At 38.5% G+C, this 25,126-nt stretch overlaps 1 protein-coding gene across 2 annotated transcripts in view; it reads left to right on the plus strand.

Moving 5' to 3' along the window:
* USP32 (ubiquitin specific peptidase 32) overlaps positions 1-25,126 on the plus strand; it is a 196,795-nt gene that overhangs the window by 42,811 nt on the left and 128,858 nt on the right. For both annotated transcript variants that reach the window (XM_052657209.1, XM_052657210.1), the window contains exon 2: positions 18,347-18,474. In XM_052657209.1, coding sequence (XP_052513169.1) covers positions 18,347-18,474 — 128 coding nt within the window. The remainder of the gene's footprint in view (positions 1-18,346; positions 18,475-25,126) is intronic.

Raw genomic sequence — 25,126 nt, forward strand, 5'->3', positions numbered from 1 at the left:
AGAATAAGTAGAAAGCATTAATTTAGACTTAATTAATTAAGCATTAATTTAGTATTAATTCAGACTGTAATAATAGAATTTAAACTTTGGGTTCCCAGGTAGAGCCATAGCCATATCTGCCGTAGCAACAGTTTGTATGAGCATTGATACGACTTCTACGAGCCATTAGTTTTTTTGAGAGTAATATTTCTTAGAGATCAAAATCAGTACTTAACAATACTAACATTGTCCTTGATTAGCCAAATCAGTCTTTTTTTGGCCTCATGTCTTTTTAGAAGAATAAATACATAATCGTTAAAATTAGTTTTTTAACTCTATCTTATTTAGAGTTAATTTCCAGTGTCAAAATGAATGTCTGCTTAAAAGGAATTGATCCTTTATATTAGAAACTCTAGTGTATGGAACAAATGTTAGGCCAGATTCAGAATTTCTAATTTTGTGCCGCTTGATTAAAGATTATGAATATGTGTGTGATTTTAATCCTTCAACTTTGCTTTTCCCCTTCTTCTGAGAGGAAACACTCTTATGTACCATTTGACCCTAGATATATTCTGAAATTTTTTAATTAAAAATTTTTTTTAAAATTTTAATTTATTATTTTCACCTGTGCTGGATCTTCATTGCTGCGTGTGGGTTTTCTCTAGTTGTGGTGAGTGGGGGCTACTCTCTAGTTGCAGTGTGAGGGCTTCTTGTTGCAGTGGCTTCTCTTGTTTCAGAGCATGGGCTCTAAGGTACCTGGACTTCGTGGTTGTGATGCACAGGCTTAGTTGCCGCTTGGCAGGTGGAATCTTCCTGGATCAGGGTTCAAACCCATGTCTCCTGCGTTGGCAGGCAGAATCTTAACCACTGGACCACAAGGGAAGTCCATATTCTGAAACTCTTGTTTTCTGAAGTCACACTAGTGGCAAAAGAAATGCTGTTCGTAGGCTGTCTCTTATCTGAGACATTTAGGTTGGCCTTTATTATCTACTTGAAGTGACTTTGCAGTAGTTTTTGCTTTGGGTAGTCTGCCAGAGGCTTTTGGTAAGTAAATTCACTTTTAGATCAACTACACTAAGCATATTAAAAAAAAAATGTATTGGGATACAGCCGATTAACAATGTTGTGATAGTTAGGTGAACCACACAAAGGGGACTCAGCCATACATACATACACGTATCAAGGACATTTATAAGTTAATATCTGTTGTGATTTTCTTTCTACTTTGGGCATTTTCCTTCTGTATTTGGATATTCTTATTCTAGTTTGGCAGAGAAAAGCATATTTCCTAGTGTTTGTTTACTTCTGTGGTTATCTTATGCTTCAGATGTTAAATTTTCATCCATGCCTTTGGAACTAAATTGTTAAAATAGCAACTCCTATCTTTTAGCAAAAATCTGAATGCATGACAGGCTTTGGCTGTATAAGAAAGATGAAGAAATAGATTACTTGGTCCCTGCTTTCAAGAGACTTAAAATCTACTTGGAGAGATAAGACTTAACCATAACCTTTGAAAAAAAATTGTGATTTAAGGCAGTGTGTAATAGGAGTATAGAGTACCAGTACTGTGAAATATTTTATAAGCATGTAATGAGTCGTAGTGAAGTACTGAACTTTTAAAAAAAGCTTACCTTTACAAAAGTGGATTAAAGTTCATATACTTCACATGTATGTATATGATTTAAATGGAAGTTAAAAGGAATGTAGTTTCAGCTAGAGTTCAGAGAATGCACATGGAAATGAAAATATGCATCTTGGGTCATTGCAGAAAAAGGTTGATGATTACTGGTATAGACAAAAGAATTATAAAAGTTTAGAGATAAGCAATGTTCTGGTTTTTTATACTGATTTTTAAAGGAGGGGGGCAATCACAAATATAGACATTTATTTTCCTTTCAAAGACAGTGCGTTCTAATCCCTTCATCTGATCCTGTAGAAGCGTTTAAGTAGTTTTTCTGTCTGAACTAGAAAGGAGGAATTGGCCTGTTTATTATTGGTAATGTGACTATTGTATTGGTCTGCCTGAGGTGGCATTTCCTCCTCCAGGGGATCGTCTTGATCCAGGGATTGGCAGGTGGGTTCTTTACCGCTGAGCCAGCTGGGAAGCCTATCTCCTGCTATATTCCCATCTTTATTCCTGGCTTCTGCTCAAGTAGTTGGTTAAGTGTGGGGCTCGTGGACATAACTAAATTCCTTGTCAAATAGATATTACTGTTCTCTTCAGATCAAGCCTTTATCATTTTTTTGCAGTATGGATAGGCTGAGAATTTTCCAAACCTTTAAGTTCTGGGTCCTTTTTGTTTAACAATTCCTTCAATTTATCTCTTTCCTTACATTTTACTAAAAACAAGTAAGAGGAAAACAAGTCTTCAACATTTTGCTTAGAAATCTCCTCACCCAAATAACCAGTTTCATCACTTGAAAGTTCTGTAGAACACTGGAACGTGACCACAGTTCAGCCAAGTTTTTGTCACATTTTAATAAGGATCAGAGGCTCAGTGGTAAAGAATCCGCCTGCTAATGCAGAAGTGGGTTTGATCCCTAGGTCGGATCAGGAAGATCCCCTGGAGAAGGAAATGGCAACCCACTCCAGTATTCTTGCCTAGAAAATCCCATGGTCAGAGGAGCCTGGTTGCAAAGAGGTTGCAAAAGAGTTGGACATGACTTAGCGACTAAACAACAACAAGGATCGCCTCTCCTCCAGTTTCTTCTTCCTCATTTCTATCTGATATCTTTTTACCCAACTGAACTTGGGTTCATTTGCCCACCACCCAGCAAAGCAGTCTCCTGACACCAGGTAGTGGTGAGAAAATGGATTGCCTTTCTTTGCAGGGCACCACACAAGGAGAGTGCATAGCTAATGGTCAAAAGACCTGAACTCCCCCCGTGGCTTTCAGGCAAGGGTTTTAAAAGGCAACAATTAGGGATTAGGGTCATGGAGTGCATGAATCAGCTAGTAGACATCCTTCTGATTGGTTGGTGGTGATATTCAAGAATCTTAATCATCAGTTTTCTGGTTTCAGTCAGTTTGGGGTCTTTGTGCTTGTGGTCATGCTTGTGGTCAGCTTGTAGATACCACCCTCCACTGGGTAGGCATCTTCGTTTCTGTAGAATAGCTCAAAGATACATGTCAGACTGTCCTCTGTATCCCTCCAGTGACTTAGTTTTGTGACTCCGTTCAAGCTATTATTACTTTTCTTGCTCAAATGCTTTTCCTTTGTTTCAGCATTTTCCACTTCTTTAATTGTTAACTACTTGAGTCTCCTCTTTGGCCAAAACAGAGAGGGACACAGAGGGGCTAGTACCCAGGAAGATTCTGTGAGGTCCCCCTTGGTGTCAGTCTCCTCCTTTTCTTTGATGCTCCTCGGTCACAAGGGGCAGGGGTGGTACAAGAAAGGGAATAAAGTGTTTTTTAAATTAATTAATTAATTTTAATTGGAGGCTAATTACTGTACAATATTGTAGTGGTTTTTGCCATACATTGACATGAATCAGTCACGGGTGTACATGTGTTCCCCATCGTGAACCCCCCTCCCACCCCCCTCCCAATCCCATTCCTCAGGGTCATGCCAGTGCATCAGCCCTGAGCACCCTGCCTCATGCATTGAACCTGGACTGGCGATCTATTCCACATATGATAATATACAGTGCTATTCTTTCAAATCATCCCGCTCTCACCTTCTCCCACAGAATCCAAAGGTCTGTTCTTTACATCTGTGTCTCTTTTGCTTTCTCGCATATAGGGTCATCGTTACCATCTTTCTAAATTCCATGTATATGCGTTAATGTACTGTATTGGTGTTTTTCTTTCTGACTTACTTCACTCTGTATAATAGGCTCCATCCAGTTTCATCCACCTCATCAGAACTGATTCAAATGCATTCTTTTTAATAGCTGAATATTCCATTGTGTATATGTACCATAGCTTTCTTATCCATTCTTCTGCCGATGGATATCTAGGTTGCTTCCATGCCCTAGCTATAGTAAATAGTGCTGCGATGGACATTGGGGTACACGTGTCTCTTTCAATTCTGGTTTCCTTGGTGTGTATGCCCAGCAGTGGGATTGCTGGATTGCATGGCAGTTCTATTTCCAGTTTTTTAAGGAATCTCCACACTGTTCTCCATAGTGGCTGTACTAGTTTGCATTCCCACCAACAGTATAAGATGGTTCCCTTTTCTCCACACCCTCTCCTGCATTTATTATTTGTAGACTTTTTTGATAGCAGCTGGGAATGAAGTTTTGGGTAGAGAGGTAAATCATAAACTTTGCAGGGGAACTTGGTTTCAGTGGAACTTCGTTTCAGTCTCACCAGAATGGCATTAAGCATTCATAATCCTAACCAACATTCTGTTAATGATGTATTCTTTAAGATGTTGGAGACTTTCTCTGTAGCCCTCTTCTTTCTGAGCTCACCCTAGAATTGCCTTTGATGTCCATACATTTGCCAACAGTTCCTTAACAGCAGTGTAAGTCTTTTCTATCAAGTATCTCGAAACTCCTCCATCCTCTACCCATTGTTGTTGTTCAGTCGCTAAGTCGTGCCCAACTCTTTGAGATTCCGTGGAGATTCCGTGGACTGCAGCACACCAGACTCCTCTGTCCTTCACTGTCTCCTGGAGTTTGCTCAAATTCATGTCCATTGAGTGGGTAATGCTGTCTAACCATCTCATCCTCTGCTGCCCCCTTCTCCTTTGGCTTTGGGTCTTTCCCAGCGTCAGGGTCGTTACCAATGACTCAGCTCTTTACATCAGGTGACAAAGTATTGGAGCTTCAATTTCAGCATCAGTCCTTCCAGTGAATATTCAGGGTTGATTTCCTTTAGGATCTGCTTCTGCATTTTTATACATTTGTTACAGTAGCAGCTCACTTCTCAGTACTAAATTCTGTATGTGTTAAACAGCTTGGGCTGCCATAACACAGGGCTTTCCTGGTGCCACAGCAATAGTGAACCTGCCTCCCAATGTAGGAGACGTAGGCTCAATCCCTGGATCAGAAAAATCCCCTGGCGTAGGAAATGGCAGCCCACTCTGGTATTCTTGCCTGGGAAACTCCATGGACAGAGGAGACTGGCAGGGTATAGTCCATGGGTCTCAAAAGACTCAGACTCGACTGAGTGACTAAACAATACCACCACCATAACAAATATCATAGACTGGTTGGCTTAAAAAACAAATTTATTTTGTCTCAGTTCTGGAGATTGAAAGTCTACAAAAGTTTAGATTCTAGGAGAGTTTGGTTTCTGGTAAGGACTATTCTTGGCTTGCAGATGGCTGCCTTCTTTTTGAGCTCCTCACATGACTTTCTATGTTTGTGGGAAGGTCCTAGAGACACTGCGAGTCATGTTTCTTCTTATGTGGACATTAATCTAATTGGCCCCACCCTTATAATCTCATTTAACAGGAGTTACTTCTTAACTTAAAAAGCACAGACATTACTGACAAAGGTCCATCTAGTCAAAGCTATGGCTTTTCCAGTAGTCATGTATGGATGTGAGAGTTGGACTGTAAAGCTGAGTGCCATAGAATTGATGCTTTTGAACTGTGGTGTTGGAGAAGACTCTTGAGAGTCTCTTGGACTGTGAGGAGATCCAACCAGTCCATCCTAAAGGAGATCAATCCTGATTATTCATTGGAAGGACTGATGCTGAAGCTGAAACTCCAATTGTTTGGCCACCTCATGTGAAGAACTGACTCATTTGAAAAGACCCTAATGCTGGGGAAGATTAAAGGCAGAAGGAGCAGGGGACGACAGAGGATGAGATGGTTGGATGGCATTACCGATTCAATGGACATGAGTTTGAGTGAACTCCAGGAGTTGGTGTTGGACAGGGAGGCCTGGAGTGCTGCAGTCTGTGAGGTCTCAAAGAGTCAGACACAACTGAACAACTGAACTGAATTGAGTTCTTAACTCCAAATGCAGTCACACTGGGGGTTAGGGCTTCAGCATATGAATGTGTAGACGCATACATTTGATCCATAACAGAAATGTAATTATGGTTGACCTTTGATTAACTTTAGGGGTTCAGGGTGCTGACCCACCACCCTAGTTAAATTTGGGTATGGTTAAATATGGGTTACCAATGAAATGTATGTTGATTTCTGATGCCTCTTTGTCTAATATTTTCTCTTTAACCTTCCTATTTTCACTTTATTAACTTTCTTATTTCATTTGCCTTCATTTCTTCAATCTTGTTCTACTTCTACTTCCTGCATCATTTCTTTCTTAGGCCAGAGAACTCATTGGTGGGAATTTTGGTAAATATTTTTCCATAACGCTGGAGATCTCAAATCAGGGCCCAGTGGCCTTTCTTCTCTGTTATCGGAAGATCACATAAAATGAGGAGGGATGGATTTGTATGAGGGCTAATGTATATCTCTTTGGCTTTCTTTTTCAGATTTTTCAAATGTTTAGAGCAGGGGTCCCCAAACCTCCAGTATCTAAGGCCTCGTGATCTGATTTGAGGTCTATACATGGAATGTGTTGCGTTCATATGAACAGTGAACACTTAATATAGGAGTCTTAAATCAGATTTAATTTTTCATTAGCTTCCAAGTGTGCGTTCCAGATTTTAAAAGTTTACACTTTATTATACTTCTTTCACACTCTTACCAGAATAACTCCTGAAAACATAAAAACTCATTAGCATATTTATCACCCTAGATATTCCTTCCACTTCTTTTCCCATACTTTCACAATTCCCACACTTTGCATTCCAGCCTCTTAAGCTGTCCTGCAAACCGGTGGTCTTCAGCCTTTCTGGCACCAGGGACCCGTTTTGTGGAAGACTGGGGTTGGGGGTGGGGATGGTTTGGGGATGATTCAGGTGACTTACTCTGCACTTTATTTCTATTGTTATTACATCCGCTCCACCTCAGATCACCAGGCCTTAGATCCTGGAGACTGGGGACCCCTGCTCTAAACTCCTGACATCCTCTGACCTCTGTGCTCACTCCCTTCCTGATACTCGACTGTTCTTCCTGTTTCTCTGTCTTGGGCTCATTCTTAATTTTCTAGCGTGAGAATGGCCCCCTTTTATGAAACTTCCTAGATTCCTCTGTAACCTTCTGTACTCCCATATCACTTACTTATACCATTTAGGCTATTTATTATATTTTACTTTGTGTTTTTAGAATGTTCCTTATGTATTCATTTATTTAGCAAACATTTGAATCCCTGGGTTCTACTTACAGACTTCAGTTTATTGTTTTGGGTTGGAGCCTGGGCATCAGAATTCTTTCAGTGCGCCTCAGGTGATTCCAGGATTAAGAATTTATCAAATAAAGATATAACACAGTGCCCACAGAAAGAGTTCAGAGTTGTGGTGGCTTGATGCTGAGATGCTGGTGGAGTGCTTAGGGAAGGAGCATGGCTTGCGGTGCATGATGCCTAATAGTCCTTTGCAAAACAAATGCTGAAAGCTGTTTTCTCTTGTCACCTTTTTTTCATAAAAACAAACATCCTCAGGTTTCTTTTGGTTAACGAAAACAGGTGCTAATGCAGGTTTCTCATTAAAAGTGAAGTGGTATAAAGTGAACTTTTGGAAACTGGGGGATACCTGTGTATGTGCGTATGTGTGCATGCAAAGTTGCTTCAGTTGTGTCCGACTGTTTGCGACCCTGTGGGCTATAGCCTGCTTGGACCCAATGGCTTCTCTGTCCATGGGATTCTCCAGGCAAGAGTACTGGAGTCAGTTGTTACCATGCCTTCCTCCAGGGGATCTTCCCAACCCAGGGATCGAACCTACATCTCTTATGTCTCCTGCATTGGCAGGCGAGTTCTTTACCACTAGCTCTTCCTGGGAAGCTCCGCCTGTATATAATTAGTTGAAATACATAGTTTCGTTTAGTTTTCCTGATATTTTATGTAGCTGTATGGGCCATTCAGAATATGCTTGGATTACTGTGTAACTGGAAACAGCTAGACAAACAACAGTGAAATGTTTTTTCTGCTCTTATTTATATTCTTGTTGTTGTTATTCAGTTGCTCAGTCATGTCCGAATCTTTGTGACCCCATGGACTGCCAGGCTTCCCTGTCCTTCACCATCTCCTGGAGTTTGCCCAGATTCATGACAACTGAGTCCATGATGCCATCCAACCATCTCATCATCTGTTGTCCTCTTCTCCTCCTGACTTCAGTCTTTCCCAGGATCATGGTCTTTTCCAGTAAGTGGGCTCTTAGCAAGTGGCCAAGGTTTGGAGCTTCAGCTTCACCCCTCAGTCTTTCCAGTGAATATTCAGGATTTATTTCCTTTAGGATTGATTGGTTTGATCTCCAAGGGACTCTCAAGAGTCTTCTCCAACGCCACAGTTCAAAAGTGTCAATTCTTTGGCGCTCAGCTTTCTTTATGATCCAACTCTGACATCCATACATGACTACTGGAAAAACCATAGCTTTGACTAGACAGACCTTTGTTGGCAAAGTAATGTCTCTGCTTTTTGATACGCTGTGTAGGTTTGTCATAGCTTTTCTTCCAAGGAGCAAGTGTCTTTTAATTTCATGGCTGCAGTCATCATCTGCAGTGATTTTGGAGCCCCCCAAAATAAAATCTGTTGTTGTTTCCATATTTCCCATCTGTTTGCCATGAAGTGATGGGACCGGATGCATGTTCCTAGTTTTTTGAATGTTGAGTTTTAGACAGCTTTTTCACTTACCTGTTTTACCTTCATCAAGAGGCTCTTTAGTTCCTCTTTGCTCTCTACCATAAGGATGGTGTCATCAGCATATCTGAAGTTACTGATATTTCTCCCAGCAATCTTGATTCCAGCTTGTGCTTCATCCAACCCGGCAGTTCTCATGATGTACTCTACATATAAATAAATAAGGTGACAGTATACAGCCTTGACGCACACCTTTCCCAATTTTGAACCTGTCTACTGTTCCATGTCTGGTTCTAACTGTTGCTTCTTGACCTGCCTAGAGGTCAGGAAGCAGGTTTGTCAGGCAGCAGGTAAGGTGGTCTTCCCATCTCTTTGAGAATTTTACACAATATGTTGTGATCTACACAGTCAAAGGCCTTATATTTTTAAAATCCATTTAAAAATACCCTCTAGAGAAGGGTATTTGGGAGGGAGAAATTCCAGGAAGTTCCAAAAAACCACAAAACTTCAATTTACCAGTCCTGTTACATGCAGACAACTATTTATATGTTGATAGCATCTATGTTGTGTTTGCAGTTTACCTCACATTTACATTGTGTTAGGTATTATGAGGAATTGTTTAGTTGCTAAGTTGTGTCCAGCTCTTTGCAACCCCATGGACTGTAACCAGTCAGGTTCTTCTGTCTATGGGATTTCCCAGGCAAGAATACTGGAGTGATTTGCCATTTCCTTCTCTAGGGGATATTTCAGTTTCCTGTGTTGATAGGCAGATTCTTTACCGCTGAGCCACCAGGGAAGCCCATTAGAAAGGATATGGAGATGATTTAAAATACAGAGTATAAAAAAAAATCTAGAGGAGAACTTTAGATCATATGCAAATACTACATCATTTTATATAAGAGATTTTGTTCCTCTCTGGATTTTGGTGAGTGGAGTGGCAGTGCTTGTCCTGGAACCGATTCCCTGAGGATACTAAGAGGTGACTTGGGTGACTTCTTTACGATTAATGACAATACTTTCTCTATGCTTGTCTGTCATACCTGCAGAAATTGCCTCCTTTTTCTTGATATTTCTCCTCTTCGCTTTTTCTTTTCCTTCCGTCCCTTTGTTCCAGGGTTAGGTGGGTCTGCTGGGATGGTAATATTAGTCTGCAGAGGAAAAAGGAGAGGGGCAGGAAAAAACTGTTCTTTTTTGAACTTTTACCTCCTCCCTCCAGACCTCATTTGTCACAACTTTCTTCCAGAGTTAGGAGTGGAAAGGGAACGGGGCTGCTCTCATTGCTGCTGGAAATCTCTTCCTCTCCTCCTAGACTGTCATTATCAGACATCCATTCTTTTCCTGTATTTAAGTCGTTATACACACACACACACACACACACACACACACACACACGTAAGTGACAGTGTTAGATTCAAATATATGTATGTTTTGTGTGTGCTCATAACCAGTTGACCAGAGGTTTCCAAACTTGGCAGCTGGTGGGCTTTATTAAGACTGCATGTTGGTTAATTTTTTTAATTAACTGCTAATACTTTTAAAGTAGAGAGATTTCACAAAATTTTTACATTCTTGGGGTCCTCATTGCTACATTGCAGCCTATGCCTGGAACTTAGTAGCAGCTTCATGCTGGGGAAGGAATATGTGTTTTCTAGGGTTCCACAGGCCCCGCTTCATCATTTATATTACCAGTATTTCCGTTTTTGAACTTTGCATCATTAGTCTTTACTACCACCAGTAATTCCTTTTATTCTTGAAGTTGTGTTCCAGAGCAGAGGAGATACAGAATATTTTATTCATACAACTTTTTTTCCCAGTGTCGAATCTGAGAATAGTCAAATACAAAGGAGATGCCTTATATTTCTGGCCTTTTGCGTTGGAATTACACATGTATGTTCATTTATTTGGACAGTATTTATTGGTAGTGATGGGAGAGGATCAAATGAAATTTGGTTCAGAAATAGTGGAGAGTGGGGTGCCAGTGCCTTCTCTGATTAAAGAAGCACAGGTTTCTTGTTAGTGCTCACCACCCTGACTGTGTAGTCCTTCGCTGGGATATAGACTGCCTGCAGTGACTTCAGCGCCCTCCCCTTAGCTCACACAGTGTACTGTTGCTTTCATCCTGCGCTGAAAACCAAGTAATGAGAGAGGGTGGGAAAGTCTTAGATGAGAAGGTGTCCAGGAAACACAGATGTGTGGTTACGTTTAAACCAAATCCAGCCACATCAGTCACTGGTACACCAGTTGATACAAGCTGTAAATCTTACTTCTGTATTCCCAAGTGGCACAGTGGTAAAGAATCCACCTGCCCATGCAGGCGATGCAAGAGATGCAGGTTTGATCTCTAGGTTGAGAAGATTTCCTGGAGTAGGAAATGGCAACCCACTCCAGTATTCTTGCCTGGAAAATTCCGTGGGCGAAGGAACCTGGTGAGTTACAGTCCATGGTGTCACAAAGAGTTGGACACAACTGAATGACGGAGCACACATGCATATAAATCCTACTTAGCTCAGAAGACACGTATTTTCTCTTACAAACGTAACTGGTAGTTCAGTTCAGTCGCTCAGTTGTGTGTGACTCTTTGCAACCCCATGAATCACAGCACACCAGGCCTCCCCGTCCATCACCAACTCCCGGAGTTCACTCAGACTCGCGTCCATCGAGTTGGTGATGCCATCCAGCCATCTCATCCTCTGTTGTCCCCTTCTCCTCCTGCCCCCAATCCCTCCCAGCATCAGAGTCTTTTCCAATGAGTCAACTCTTCTCATGAGGTGGCCAAAGTACTGGAGTTTCAGCTTAGGTTGTTTATATTGATAAGTTGCTATATTAGGTTTATTATAGGTCAGCTAGGTCTTGAGAATGTCATGCTATGGATGTCCAAATGTGAGAAGAAATCACAGTAAGGAGATCTTGATATGAAATACATATATATATATGCAAACAGTCACTAGAATCACAACTGGCTATCTGCTTCATTCTCCGTTGTACTTAGTAATGTAGTTTGGGAGCTCTCTTTCCCCTTTTTAGGTGTTCTTCCCTGTGCACAACTATGTCTTTCATGTTTACTGTATTGTTATTGCTTATTCATGAGTCTTGTCTCTTGGCTGAGTTCCTCGAAGGCAAAGTTGGCTTATTAGTTTTGTGTTCCTCATGGCCTAGCACAGTTTTTGGGCATGTGATCAGTAAGGGCCCAGTAACCTTTAATTAATGATTGATTAACTGACTGCATTTCAGAGGGTCTTACTGGAGGGATTCTGTTTCTGTGGTAAACACCATAATCTTTATTTTATTTCTGTTTCAGTATTTGCCCTTTCTGTGTAATTGCTTTTATCAATACTTTCGTGCTCTAATCATTAAGTGACTATCAAGTACTTTATTTTTCTTACCATATCTTGTATTTGAGTGTGAGTTGCTAATTCTCACTAATTGACTATTTTGAAAACTGAGATGTCTTGAAGTCAAGGCTTTTTGTTGAATGAGGTTTGTGTTCAGTTCTCTTGAAAATTTGTTTTGATATGAGAAGAGCAAAGTTTCTCCCTTATTCCCTTGTCTTATTTCATACTTCCTGTTTGAGCAACTTTCACTTTCACTTTTCCTGTTTGAGAAAGGATTTTAATTCTGTTCCAATAGTTTTCAATAAGATTCTAGTTGGTTTCTTAACTCTCATGAGTGTTACAGGTGTAGTTGAAATGTTTCTACAGTTCCTTAGATTAAGCAAAACCTAAAGTAAAACCAGTCCTTGAGATTTATTTATTTGGCTGAGCTGGTTCTTCAGTAGCAGCATGTGGAATCCAGTTCCCTGACCAGGGATTGAACCCAAGCCCCCTGTGTTGGGAGCAAAGAGTCCTAGCCACTGGACCACCATGGAAGTCCCAAGATTTATTTTTTGAGGGTGAAATACCTCTTTAAGATATTATCATTGTGGTCAGATGTATTAGTTTACTGTCAGACTTTCCATTTTTATTCTGGGGTCCTTTCTTCATTTCTAATCTGGTCTTGTTCTCTATGCTTACTGCATAGCTGTCCTCCTCAGATACCTTAATCATCCTGGAAATTTCCCTTACCTCTCTCCTGTTGCAGTCAGTCCAACTCTCACATCCATACATGACAACTGGAAAAACCATAGCTTTGACTAGATGGACCTTTGTTGGCAAAGTAATGTCTCTGCTCTTTAATATGCTGTCTAGGTTGGTCATAGCTTTTCTTTCAAGGAGCAAGCGTCTTTTAATTTCATGGCTGCAGTCACCATCTGCCTTGATTTTGGAGCCCCCAAAAATAAAGTCTGTCAGTTTCCACTGTTTCCCCATCTATTTGCCATGAAGTGATGGGACCAGATGCCATGATCTTAGTTTTCTGAATGTTGAGTTTTAAGCCAACTTCTTCACTCTCCTCTTTTACTTTCATCTAGAGGCTCTTTAGTTCTTTGCTTTCTGCCATAAGGGTGGTATCATCTGCATATCTGAGGTTATTGATTATTTCTCCTGGCAATCTTGATTCAAGCTTGTGTTTCATCCAGCCCAGTATTTTGTATGATGTATTCTGCATATAAATTAAATAAGCAGAGTGACAATATACAGCTTTGATGTACTCCTATAAAGAAAGCTGAGTGCTGAAGAATTGATGCTTTTGAACTATGGTGTTGGAGAAGACTCTTAAGAGTCCCTTGGGCAAAAAAAAAGAAAAGAGTCCCTTGGGCAGCATGGAGATCCAACCAGTCCATTCTACAGGAAGTCAGTCCTGAATATTCATTGGAACGACTGATGCCGAAGCTGAAACTGCAATACTTTGGCCACATGATGTGAAGAACTGACTCATTGGAAAAGACCCTGATGCTGGGAAGGATTTGAAGGCAGGGGGAGACTGAGGATAAGATGGTTGGATGGCATCACCAACTCAATAGACGTGAGTTTGAGTAAGCTCCGGGAGTTGGTGGTGGACAGGGAAGCCTGGTGTGCTGCAGTCCATGGGGTCACAGAGTCAGACATAACTGAGTGCCTGAACTGAACTGCGACAGTCAGAGTTTCCTGGATCTGTCTTCTTTCCTTTGTTTACCCCCTCATTTTGTTGTAGGACAGTCTCCTGTAACTTTCTGGAAAAGGTACAAGAGAGTGTTACATTTTTTCCCTTATTATATTTTTATAGTACCCTATTCTTATTTGGATATAATTTTCTTATTCTCCTTTTCTGAGAATATTTGGAGGTTTTCACTTTTTTTCATCCTTCATCATTATTTCTACTTACCCCTCTTTTCCCCTATTTGTCTTGGTAATTTTCTTATTGAAATCTCCCTCAATATTTGGTGTTCCTTGACTGTTCATTCATTTTTTTTTTTTCAGTCTATGCTATTGATACATAATTTATATACAATAAAATGCATAGATTTTAAGAATTCAGTAAGTGAACCGTTGTTCACTTTTGTAGCCACCACCCCAGTCAAATATATAAAACATTTCCACACCTCAGCATAGTTCCTTTCTGTCTCTCTGCAGGTGTCTGTTTCCTACAACTCCAGTCACATACTCCTTACTTCACTACCTGTCCACCACTGTCTTGGACACCGTAACTGGTTTTGCTTCTTTGCAGCTTTGATATATAATGTAGTCATATGGTATATGCTCTACCGTGTCTGGCTTATTTTGCCTAGTGTAGTTTTTGAGATTCATTTATGTTGATGCATGGATCAGTGGTTTCTTCATGTTTATTGCAGAATACTATTCCATTGTATGACTATACTGCATTTACTTTATCACCTGTTCCTTTATCAAGGGGTTATTGTTGCTAGTTTTTTTCCCTATTGTTAATAAAGCTACTGTGTATATTTCTGTGCAGTATTTTCTTGTGTAATTAACAAGGAGTGGAATTAATTGGGTCATAAGGTTAAGTATATGCTTAACTGTATAATGACTATCAAACTGACTTTTTATTTTAAATAGTTTATGCATTAAAAGATTGATTGGAAGACTCATATGTTTGAGTATATCGCTTGTTGACTTGTGGATTTTCCTTTTGGGAACTCAGCCATTTTTAAAAGGGGAATGGCGGCATCCCCCTCACCCCATGTCAGTAACAGTAGGTCTCTGTTCTAGAATCATTTACTTTCTTCAGAGAATAATACTCATTGATTCTGCCCAGGTGATATATATGTCAGAATAGGGGAAGGAGAGCAGCGCAATGCAGATGCTCACTTAATCTTCACCTTTTTTCATACCTCATGGTCCTTCTTGTAGCTGTCAGCTAAACCTGGTGTGGTCGATTATGGAGCCTTTCTGTCTCCGTGTCTCAGAGAATGTGTCTTTGGTTTCTTGATGTATACCTGCATCTAAAAGTGGTATGCGGTGGCTAGATGGTAGATTGGTACCTGACTCTGATTAGTCTAAGCACTTCTCTTGTAACTTTCAACCAATTTCTCTTCCATCCCTCTTTTTACCGCTACCCTCCCCCCCCTTTTTTTTTTGTGGTAATTGGTACGGTGAATTCCAGAGCCTTTTTTGGGTGCTCTAGACAGGGTAAGTTAGTTTACTTTCTTGTCCACATTTCTCTGTTGGTTTCGATTGCTTAGGTTTCAATTTTCATGGGTCTGCTTAAGTGAGTCACCACTCCTCCAGACACTAATGTTCCCCAGAAAGATTTGACTCTCATAGTTCCTCAGTTCTTCTTTCTCCTATTTTCTTTGTCCTTGTGAGTTTGTGTCCTTTTTTTATTCTTGCTGCAATTTTAGTGAAGTCTGTAAAGAGAAAGGAGGTAAAGAAAAGACCCATGTGTTGAATTTTCTAATTTTTCCAGAAATTACCTTTTCTTTCTAAATTAATATTATGTTTTCCTACCTTAAATTTTCTAGGCTTGATTCTCTTTTGTTCTCCATCCTGCCTAAATTTTTATTTTGAAAGTTTTCAAGGTTTCACTTGTATAGTGAACACTTCTAGGTATTCCTTGTCTATAGGTGAACTAATTGTCAGATTTTATTTTTTACTAAAAATACTGTTTATTTTCAGTAAATATGGATCTCTGGCAGTATTTTAGTGTCTGATAGTCTGTTTTGTGCCTACACAATCGCTTATTCAGTCTGTCTGTTTGCTTTCGTTGTTGTTTAGTCACTCTGTCGTGTCCGACTATTTTGGCTATCATAGACTGTAACCCGCCAAGTTTCCCTGTCCATGAGATTTCCCAGGCAAGAATACTGGAATGGGTTGCCATTTCCTTATCCAGGGGATCTTCCTAAGCCAGGGACTGAACCTGCGTCCCTTGCTTTGGCAGGCGGATTCTTTATCCCTGAGCCACCAGGGAAGCCCTGTTTGCCTTTACAAATGCTTTAAAAAGTTTATGTGTGTGTCTTCTCATATTATAAATGAGTAGATTCATTAGTCATCAGTCATCATTGCTTTTTTTAAACATATTACCAAGCATTCCTTCAAATATCTGTAACCAACAGTGTATAGATTCTCACAGTGATTGATTTTTCTTGTCTCCTCCTCTGGACTACAAGCATCCTAATTTGTTATAAAGCCATTAATGAAAAGTAGGCATACTGAAGAAATAGGTATTCCAGCAGCTGAAGTAATTTCTTCTCCATAACTGTAATTTATAAAATTATCTTTGTTTTGTTTTTTCACTTTTGCATTCTAAAAAGGGGGAAAAATCAGTAAATTGGGGATGTTAATATTATGAATTCATTTTTTTAATGAATTAAGCATCTAGTAGTTATACTTTTCTGTAGTTGCTTATTTGAGTATTAGTTCTTTTTGTTTTATCATTGCCCTACAGGTTGTAGAATTTGTGAACTTTCCCTCCCTACCACGGACTTTTCTTGAATGATAATCTATGTGCCAGGCACTCTTCAGTCTTTATCTTGCTGGCCCTTTCTGCCTTCCTTGAGTGTGTAGACCAGCCCCTTCTTCTTGTCCTTTGGAAGCTGCTCTTGTTTTTCCTAAGTATTCCTTGTCAGTCTTGTTTGAATGTTTTTTCCTTTCTCAGCAGGGACTGTAAGCATTGCTTTCTTCCAGTTTTGTCTCTATGTCATTTGTGCTCTTTATTCATGACTTTAATTGCCAGCTACCTGCTCGTGACTTTCATCGAACCTTTCCTAAACTTTACACTCAGAATTGTAAAAACTCAGTGGGTCTCCTGAAGGTTGCTCATTTTCAGTATGTCCTTATCATTTCAGTTCAGTTCAGTCACTCAGTCGTGTCTGACTCTTTGCGACCCCATGGACTGCAGCAGGCCAGGCCTCCCTGTCCATCACTAACTCCCAGAGTCCACCCAAACTCATGTCCATTGAGTTGGTGATGCCATCCAACCATCCTCTGTCATCCCCTTCTCCTCCTGCCTTCAATCTTTCCCAGCATCAGGGTCTTTTCCAATGAGTCGGTTCTTCACATCAGGTGGCCAAAGTATTGGAGTTTCAGCTTCAACTTCAGTCCTTCCAGTGAACACCCAGGACTGATCTCCTTTAGGATGGACTGGTTGGATCTTCTTGCAGTCCAAGGGACTCTCAAGAGTCTTCTCCAACACCACAGTTCAAAAGCACCAGTTCTTCAGCGCTCAGCTTTCTTTATAGTTCAACTCTCACATCCATACATGACTAATCATTTAATTTATTATTTATCATTTTTCCTTCCTCACTTTTTTTCTTACATTCTCTTTCTACATGCTAAGACTATCCTTCAAAATTTCTCAGCGTAGAATCCTGAATGTTATTCTACATTGCTTCTACTTTTCAGTTAAGTTTCAAATTCTGTTGACTTTTCCTTCTAAATAGTTCCCAAATAGCTCCTCCTTTTTCTCCTCATAGTAGCAGTCCACCTTTTGCTTCCACATTTTGCTTACCACAGAACTGGTGAACTACCTGAATTTTATCTGACTGTGTTCTGTTTCCTATCTGCCTGGAGTTCATACCTGAATTGTGTCTGACAGAATCCCTTCCTTATTGTGTCAGAACAGAATTTCTATGACTTGGTCAGTAACTGCCTTAGGTTTATCTTTTACTACTCCCAGCCTTGTTCATTTTGTTCTGGTAACTCTGTACATCATGCTCTGTATACTTTGAAACAAACAATTATCTCTGCTTGGCATGCCCTTGTCCATTTCGCTTGGGTTGGCCTATAAATTTCCATCCAACCTTCCATCCAGAAGTCTTATCTTTCTTCTCTAGCATGGGCTAAAGGTACCATTGTGGTACCTTCACTGACCACATAGTACTAAAGAATATTTTTCTCTCCTTGTAGACAGAGATTGTTCTATTCAGTGAAAGACTTCAGTGCCTAAAATAAAGTAATGGCTCAGTAATTTTTTGTTAGTGGATGTCTAAAAATTATAGTCTATTTATAGGTTACTTTCTTTGTTGAGGATGATACAGTTTAAGCTAAACTTGGGAGCATGGATAAATAGGTGCTCAAAGAGTACAAATAATATAATTTTTATTCCAGAGGAAATGAGGACATTGCTGCTGAAAAGGTATTAATGTCAGAGCCTAATGCCATTCAGCTTACCTGCTAATTGTTACCTCTTCTTTACTCCTGCCTAGAATTTGTATGCATAATTTAATGTTCTGCCAATTGAAGACAGTGGGTCAAGAATTTTCATGTTTATTTTTAAGATTAAATTTGAAAATATTAGAATTATAAAAAATATCTTTGGATTTATTTTACTTATCTAGGAAGAGAAGTAGTATTTGCTAGATTTTGTTAGAAACTGGGTTGAAAAAAAAGTAAAGATTTTGAGAGACATCTTTTCTCCTCAGGTTTCTTACCCATCTTCTGTTTCTGAATTGCAGTTACAGATGTCGAGCTGAAACGACTGAAAGATGCCTTCAAGAGGACTTGTGGACTCTCGTATTACATGGGCCAGCACTGCTTCATCAGGGAAGTGCTTGGAGATGGAGTGCCTCCAAAAGTTGCCGAGGTAATCTTCATGCTCTTAAGTTTTCCTTTGAGATAGTTATCCACCAGTCTGAATTCTTGAGGGTTCTCCTGGTCTTGACCGATTTAATGTTCCCTACAGTTATTTTCTTGCTGAGTAGGTAAATAGGTCTTGCTTTAGATGTCAATATGGCTGTGTTCTTAGAGGTCAAATGGGAGAACTGCAGGAGTGCAGCTCTGCTTCTGTGTACTTCTGATCTTTAAGAGCCACAGATCATAATCATGGGACCATTTATATGATTGGCTTCTTATTCTTATGAACTTTGTCACTCCGACATGTCCTTTTTATGTTGGGAGTGTTTTTATAAACTTTAAGTTTTAAAGCTTTCCATATAGTAAGACCTAATTAAATTATTTCTGTAAAATTAAGTTTTGTATATGAAACACTAGCTTATTGAAACTTGTAAAGCCTTATTTAGAGTCCATGAAAAATTTTTAGGTAGAGATACAGTGAGCTAAGTTGGTATAAATATCCCATTTCTAACATTAAATTCACTGCCTTATACAGTGAATAAAGTATATGTACAGTTAGGTATATATACAGTTATGTAATATGTCATTTGAAAGGTGAAATGAGAATACAATTAATAAAACAATGAAAATTGTAATAAGAATTTTAAGCTTAGTGTATTTCATAAACCTTATTTCACTATTCCTATTTAGTGACAGTTGCAATTTCTAACCTGTGCTATGTGCTTTTGAGTTTATGGTTTATAATATAGAAAGTACACTTATTGCTCTTTTATGTATGTTTTACTCTTTTTCTTGGTGGGGATATATGTTGTATTAATTTTACCGTTTATTCTTGTGTAGAATTATTATGTACTTTCTTGCTGTCTTTATTTTGGATTTATGACTATTAATTTTTTCCTAATACTATTTATTGGGACCTTTTTTTTCAGTATGAATTCATCTTCCTGTTTTGTCTTAAATGCTAGTATAATATAAAAATTGGGAATTTAGAATTTTTCATTTTAGGATATAACTAGCAATTTAACGAGTTAATATAAGTTGCCAATTGGAGGAAGGGATTTAAACTGAATCCATAGTAATTAAAACAACATTCTTCCAAATTCAAATATATACTAACTTAAGCCTTTCTTTTTCTTCAGCTCCTTCCTTAGGTCAAAATGTCAGATTGTAAATTCGTGGTGCCCAGAACACTTAGGTTAGAATATCTGATTTATTTCTTTGGATCCTGTATAAAGATTTACATGTGTCCATCTATATATCTATAAATAGAAGTCCATTCAGGTCCTTGTCCAGTTTTTAATTGGGTTGTTTGTCTTTTTAATACTTGAGTTGTTAGAGTTCTTTATGTATTCTAGATCCCAGGCCCTTATAAGATACATGGTTTGCAAAAATATTCACCCGGCCCATAATTCACTCTCTGATGGGCTTACCCATTCTTCCTTTCATCCCTTGTTTCGCCTGCAAAACTAAGATCACAAAGATTTACTCTTATGTTTCCCTGTAAGAATTTTAGCTTTTACTTTTAGGTCTCATCTGTTTTGTGCTAATTTTTGTGTATGGTGCAACGAGTCCAACTTCATTCTTTTGGAAATAGCTTTTTAGTTGTCCTGTTACCAAGTCCAAGCTCCTATTGCTCATTGCTTGACAGGTCAGTAAATCAAGAGATGTGTTGTTAGTGCCAGAAATAGAGACTTTTTCAAAAAGCCAGAAGATCAGGAAGATAGATGGTCAACTAGTATCCCAGAGAACCATCTTGTACCTGAATTAGAAGTTAGGCTTTTCTAGTGAAAGGGGGGAGAGGGTGTGGCAGGTTGTTGCGAACTTTTTGGTACCTTTGTTCTTAACAGCTGTCCAGGCAGGTCTGATCACAATGTTCCTAGACCTCCTATGAGATAACAATTATTCTCCATTCTACAACTTTTTATCTCTATATGAGTGAGCCTTGAGAATGGGCTCTCCTGTATGTTTCAGGCTATAGCATCATTCTTTTACAAAAGGTGCAGAGCCTGCATGGCTAAGCAGAGGCAGCAGAGCACAGGGGTTAGAGTTAAAGGAATGGATTCAGTATGGAGTCAAGTTTCTTCTTAGGTCAGTTACAGTCGTAGCACTGTTTGTTGAAAAGATTATTCTTTCCCACTGAGTTTTCTTATCACTGTTGTTGAAAATCAATTGACCATAAGCATACGGTTTTATTTCTGAATTCTCAATTCTATTCCATTGATTTCTGTCTGTCCTTGCATCAGTATTGCATTATCTCGATTACGCTAGCTTTGTAGCAAGTTTTTAAATCAGAGAGTGTCATCTCCTCAGCTTTATTCTTTTTCAAGGTGTGTCTGTTCTGGGTCCCTTGCATTTACATATGAATTTTAGTATCAGCTTTTCAATTTCTGCAAGAGGCTGCTGAGATTTTGATAAGAGTTGCATTGACTCAGAGTACAGCCATTTTAACAATATGTTAAATCTTCTGATTCATGAAATTAGAATGCCTTTCTATTGATTTAGATTTTTAATTTTTTTCAGTGATGTTTTATAGTTTTCAGTGTACAAGTCAAATGTCCATCAATAGAACAAAATGTGATATATCTGTATAAAGGAATATTGTTAATAAAAAAGGAGTGAAGTTTTCTGTTACATTCATGGATAAACCTCTAAAACATTCAAAGTCAAAGAAGCCAAACACAAAGACCACATAATTTTTTGTTCCATTTGCATGAAATGGCCAGGATAGCCAACTCTATAGAAACAGGAAATAGATTAATGGCACTTTCGTTAAAATTTTAGCCGATTTTTTTTCTTACTTTCTTTCATAGTAGTTGCCTCTTTCCCCTGTTGATTTGGAGGACTCTATCCTTCTTGAAATGTCAAATACAGGTTTCCCTGTTATCTCAGCTCTGATATGCTCAAGAAATGTAAGATGATATAGTTAAACGTTTTTTTCTTGTTTTTTGGTTAGGAGTGACACTCTTTCAGGCTTTCTACAGCTTCAGTGAAAATGGAACTCCCTGGAGCGTCATTTATATGTGAATATTTTGTAAATTTCATTTTACCCAAAACTATTTCAAGAGTCTCTGTCCTTTGGACTATGTGTTAAAAATTATCACTGGCTAGAATAACAAGTAATTGTTTTACAAGAACAGTCTTAATTTTAAATTGTAAAATCTACAGTGATAGTTTCAAATTTCAGTTTCTTTGCAGCTTACACATTTTTGTGTGTAAATTCTACCACAGTATTAAACACAAAAAGAATTTTATAAATGCTTTTAGTGATGATGGTGGTGAGCTTCATTTATTTTATTATTTACTGACCTAGGCCTATTTTAAGTGAGAGGTACTTTAGCATGTGAGTATTGATTAGTACATATAACACAGTGTAAGTTTTAAAGTACTATAAGTAATCAAGTACTTCTGTCTTTGATCTCTGGTGTTTTTTCATGTAACGGGTATCTGTATAGTGTCTCATACAGTAATCTCAAAAGAACGAGTCATCCCTATTAAGCTCAGTTCTGGAACAGTTTCAGCATTTGTATAAAATGAACCTTTTGCTTATTTCAGGCATCTCTCCAAGGCAGGCAGGTTAATAGATAGATTTCATCAACTTTTGTGTGTATTTGGAAAAAGGAATGAATTTATGAGTATGTTTCGTCCTTGCAGAGTACGTAGTTATTTGTTAAAGAGGAAATAGTACATTTGAAGTAGAATGGAAGCATAAATCTGGGCAGATAGTTTTGAAATTTGAATTTAGATGATAGTGTGTAGGCAGACTCATAGAATGGAAGATCTGTATTCTCTAGTTGCAGGGAAATGAGGGGATTTCTAAACAAAGTGATTAGTTGCAAAGCTAAGGAAATAATCATTCCACTGTATATAGTCATTGTGAGATCTTTCTTAAAATCCTTTGGAGAGTTTGGGCCTTAAATCTGGGTGAAGAGGGTCACCTACTCCTGGTGAGATGTGAAAATAATGATTTGAGTAATAGTCATGTTTTAACACCAGTATCACATCCCGGTGATTGAACCTGGGTCTCCCACATTGCAGGCAGATGCTTTACCGTCTGAGCCACCAGGGAAGCCCCCCTTTATAAGAAAAGCCACAGAACCCCTATAAGCTGCCAATTGTGGATGGAGAAAGAACTCTATTCCCTAATCAGAGCTTTTCTTCACAGTAGTAGTAATAACATAATATCAAGAGCAAGGAAAGATAGTTTTGGAATCTTTGTGCAGAAGGATGCTGAAACCATACTCCTCTTTGAACGTTAAATCTTTTCCAAATTAGAGGAAAATGCACATTTTAAGCAAAAACAATCACAGACCCTGGAGTGTTTTTAGCATAGTGATCAACATGTACAAACAAGCAACTGATTAGTAGTATATTTTTCCATTAGTATTGATAAATTTATGCTGAAGTATTCGTATTGCATTTAGATGGCCCTTGGGACTTGAGACATGCATTTACTAGACAGTCTAGGTTTAGGGGGACTACCCATAGAATACAGGCTTGTGATTTTTGTTTGTTTGTTTTGATGTTAGTTGATCAGTATTATTGATTACATTCCTTTATGTTGGATTTACTAGCATCATGGGTCACAACTTTCTTGACAACTCTAGTCATTGACTGTTACCTCTTGATGCTATTGATCATTGACTATTATAAAAGACTAAAATAATATATCAACCAGAGAAAAGCAACTAATGTTTTCATTTGTTACATGAAATACTAATCTTGACCTTATGGCTAACAGGAGAAAACTAAGCAGGATACTGATTTAAAATCTTTCCTTGGAACTAGAATCTGTAAAATATCCACTGTCTTTATCTTAACTGCGTCACTTAAAAAAATTTATTAATTTGGTTGTGTTGGTTGTGCCATGTGGAATCTTCAATCTTTGTTGTAGCATGCAGACTCTTAGTTTTGACACGTGGGATCTAGTTCCTCTCCCAGGTATTGAACTTGGTCGCTCGCATTGGGAGGTGGAGTCTTAGCCACTGGACCACCAGGGAAGTCCAACTGAATCACTTTTGTTCATAGTGTAATATTCATGTTAGTTCTTAAATTTTATTTTATTTTTTAAAAATATTTCTCTCTGTATGACTGGTCCAGAAAGATTCCAAAGGCTATGTTAGATGAAGATAGTGAGAGAATATATCATTCCCTTCTTATAAAATTATAGATAGACTTTTTTAAAAAGTACATCATTGTCTTGATGGTTCTTAACTGCCAAGTTTTATCCTAGAGCAATTTTTTCCTTTGTCTGTAGATACCACTTACTGAACCATGGGGTGCACATTTAGTTGGCAGTTCTATAGTTTGGATGGATTTCTGGTTTCACATCAGACGGTGCTTAAAAGCTCGTTGATTACACTTTCCATGGACTTGATGTAGCTTGCATTCAGTTCTTTTATCTTCTTCAGTGTTTCCACTTCTGTTTCTCCTGAGATGTTACTTCTGACAGCCCATTGTCTTAGCGTGTTTCTGTCGAAACTGCTGATTTTGCATTCTGTACTGGTCAATAGCTGCCATCTCTTCTTACTTGGCTTAGTGCAATCATTTTGGTTTTTCTCTTGGTTACCTTGAGTTTGTCCTTGTCCCTTTTCTCTGCCTGGAAGAGGTGGTGGATTCCCTGTGACTGGCTGGTCCTGGTGGCGGCTTCAAGTCAGGCAGCTTCTGTGACTCTAGCAAGTGATGGATCTATTCATCCTTTGAGGAATCACTGTACAGCTCACACTGTTGTGTCAACAGTGAGTTCTAGGCACAGCTGCCTGTTACAAATGGCCTGACAGAGTGAGCTATCCTAGAGCAGTTTTTCAAGTTTCATAAACTGTTGGAAAACAAAGTTTATAGTAGAAGAGCTGACATGTCATTAAGCATAATGGGATGAGGGAACTCCTTGTATAAAACATTGCGTCAAATACATTACATAAATTATGAATGTTCTAAGTGGTATGCCAGATGTCAAAGAAGTTACTCACTTACATTGGTACTAAAAATTACTCTTATAGAAAATAACTTATGCATAATCACTTATTTTGAATCCTGGGTATATAAAGTGAGCTACTGACATGACTAGTGAAGTAGATTATGAAAATAATTGATATCTTTTTCAAGTCAGTCTTGATAAGACATGTCTATCCAATAGCATATTCCTTAATTGGTATTATAAGATAAAATAAGGTTGATTTAATGGATAGTTGAGAGTGTTAAAAACCTCTGCCTAAATTTAGCTGATAAAATTCAGCCAAGTTTGACTATAGAAGCTGGAAATTTTTTATAAAATGAATTCTAAATGGTGGGAAAAATAACAACCCAAGTTTCCTAAACTTGGGTGAATGTAGAAGGAAAGCATAGTCATTGTTATCCTTTTCCCCCTTTCTGCTTGCCCATGGAATAAATACAGCTGTATTTTATTGAGTGCCTACCTAATAAATTGTAACAGAAATGGAATGGTTTTATGTTTGCCTTGTATATGGTAGTTATTATCTTTTAGACTATCATCTTTGAGTAGTATGAGTTATTATATTCTGTATTTATATTAAAATGTAAGAAGGGTTATAACATACAGTTGAACTTTCTATATTTCCATATTTTTGTCATTAAGTGGTAAATATGAGTATCCTTTCTTAATGTACTTCTAAATGTAATTTCTTGATGCTTTATATTTTATGAGT

Source organism: Budorcas taxicolor, chromosome 19 (assembly GCF_023091745.1).
Source record: "Budorcas taxicolor isolate Tak-1 chromosome 19, Takin1.1, whole genome shotgun sequence".
NCBI lineage: Eukaryota > Metazoa > Chordata > Mammalia > Artiodactyla > Bovidae > Budorcas > Budorcas taxicolor.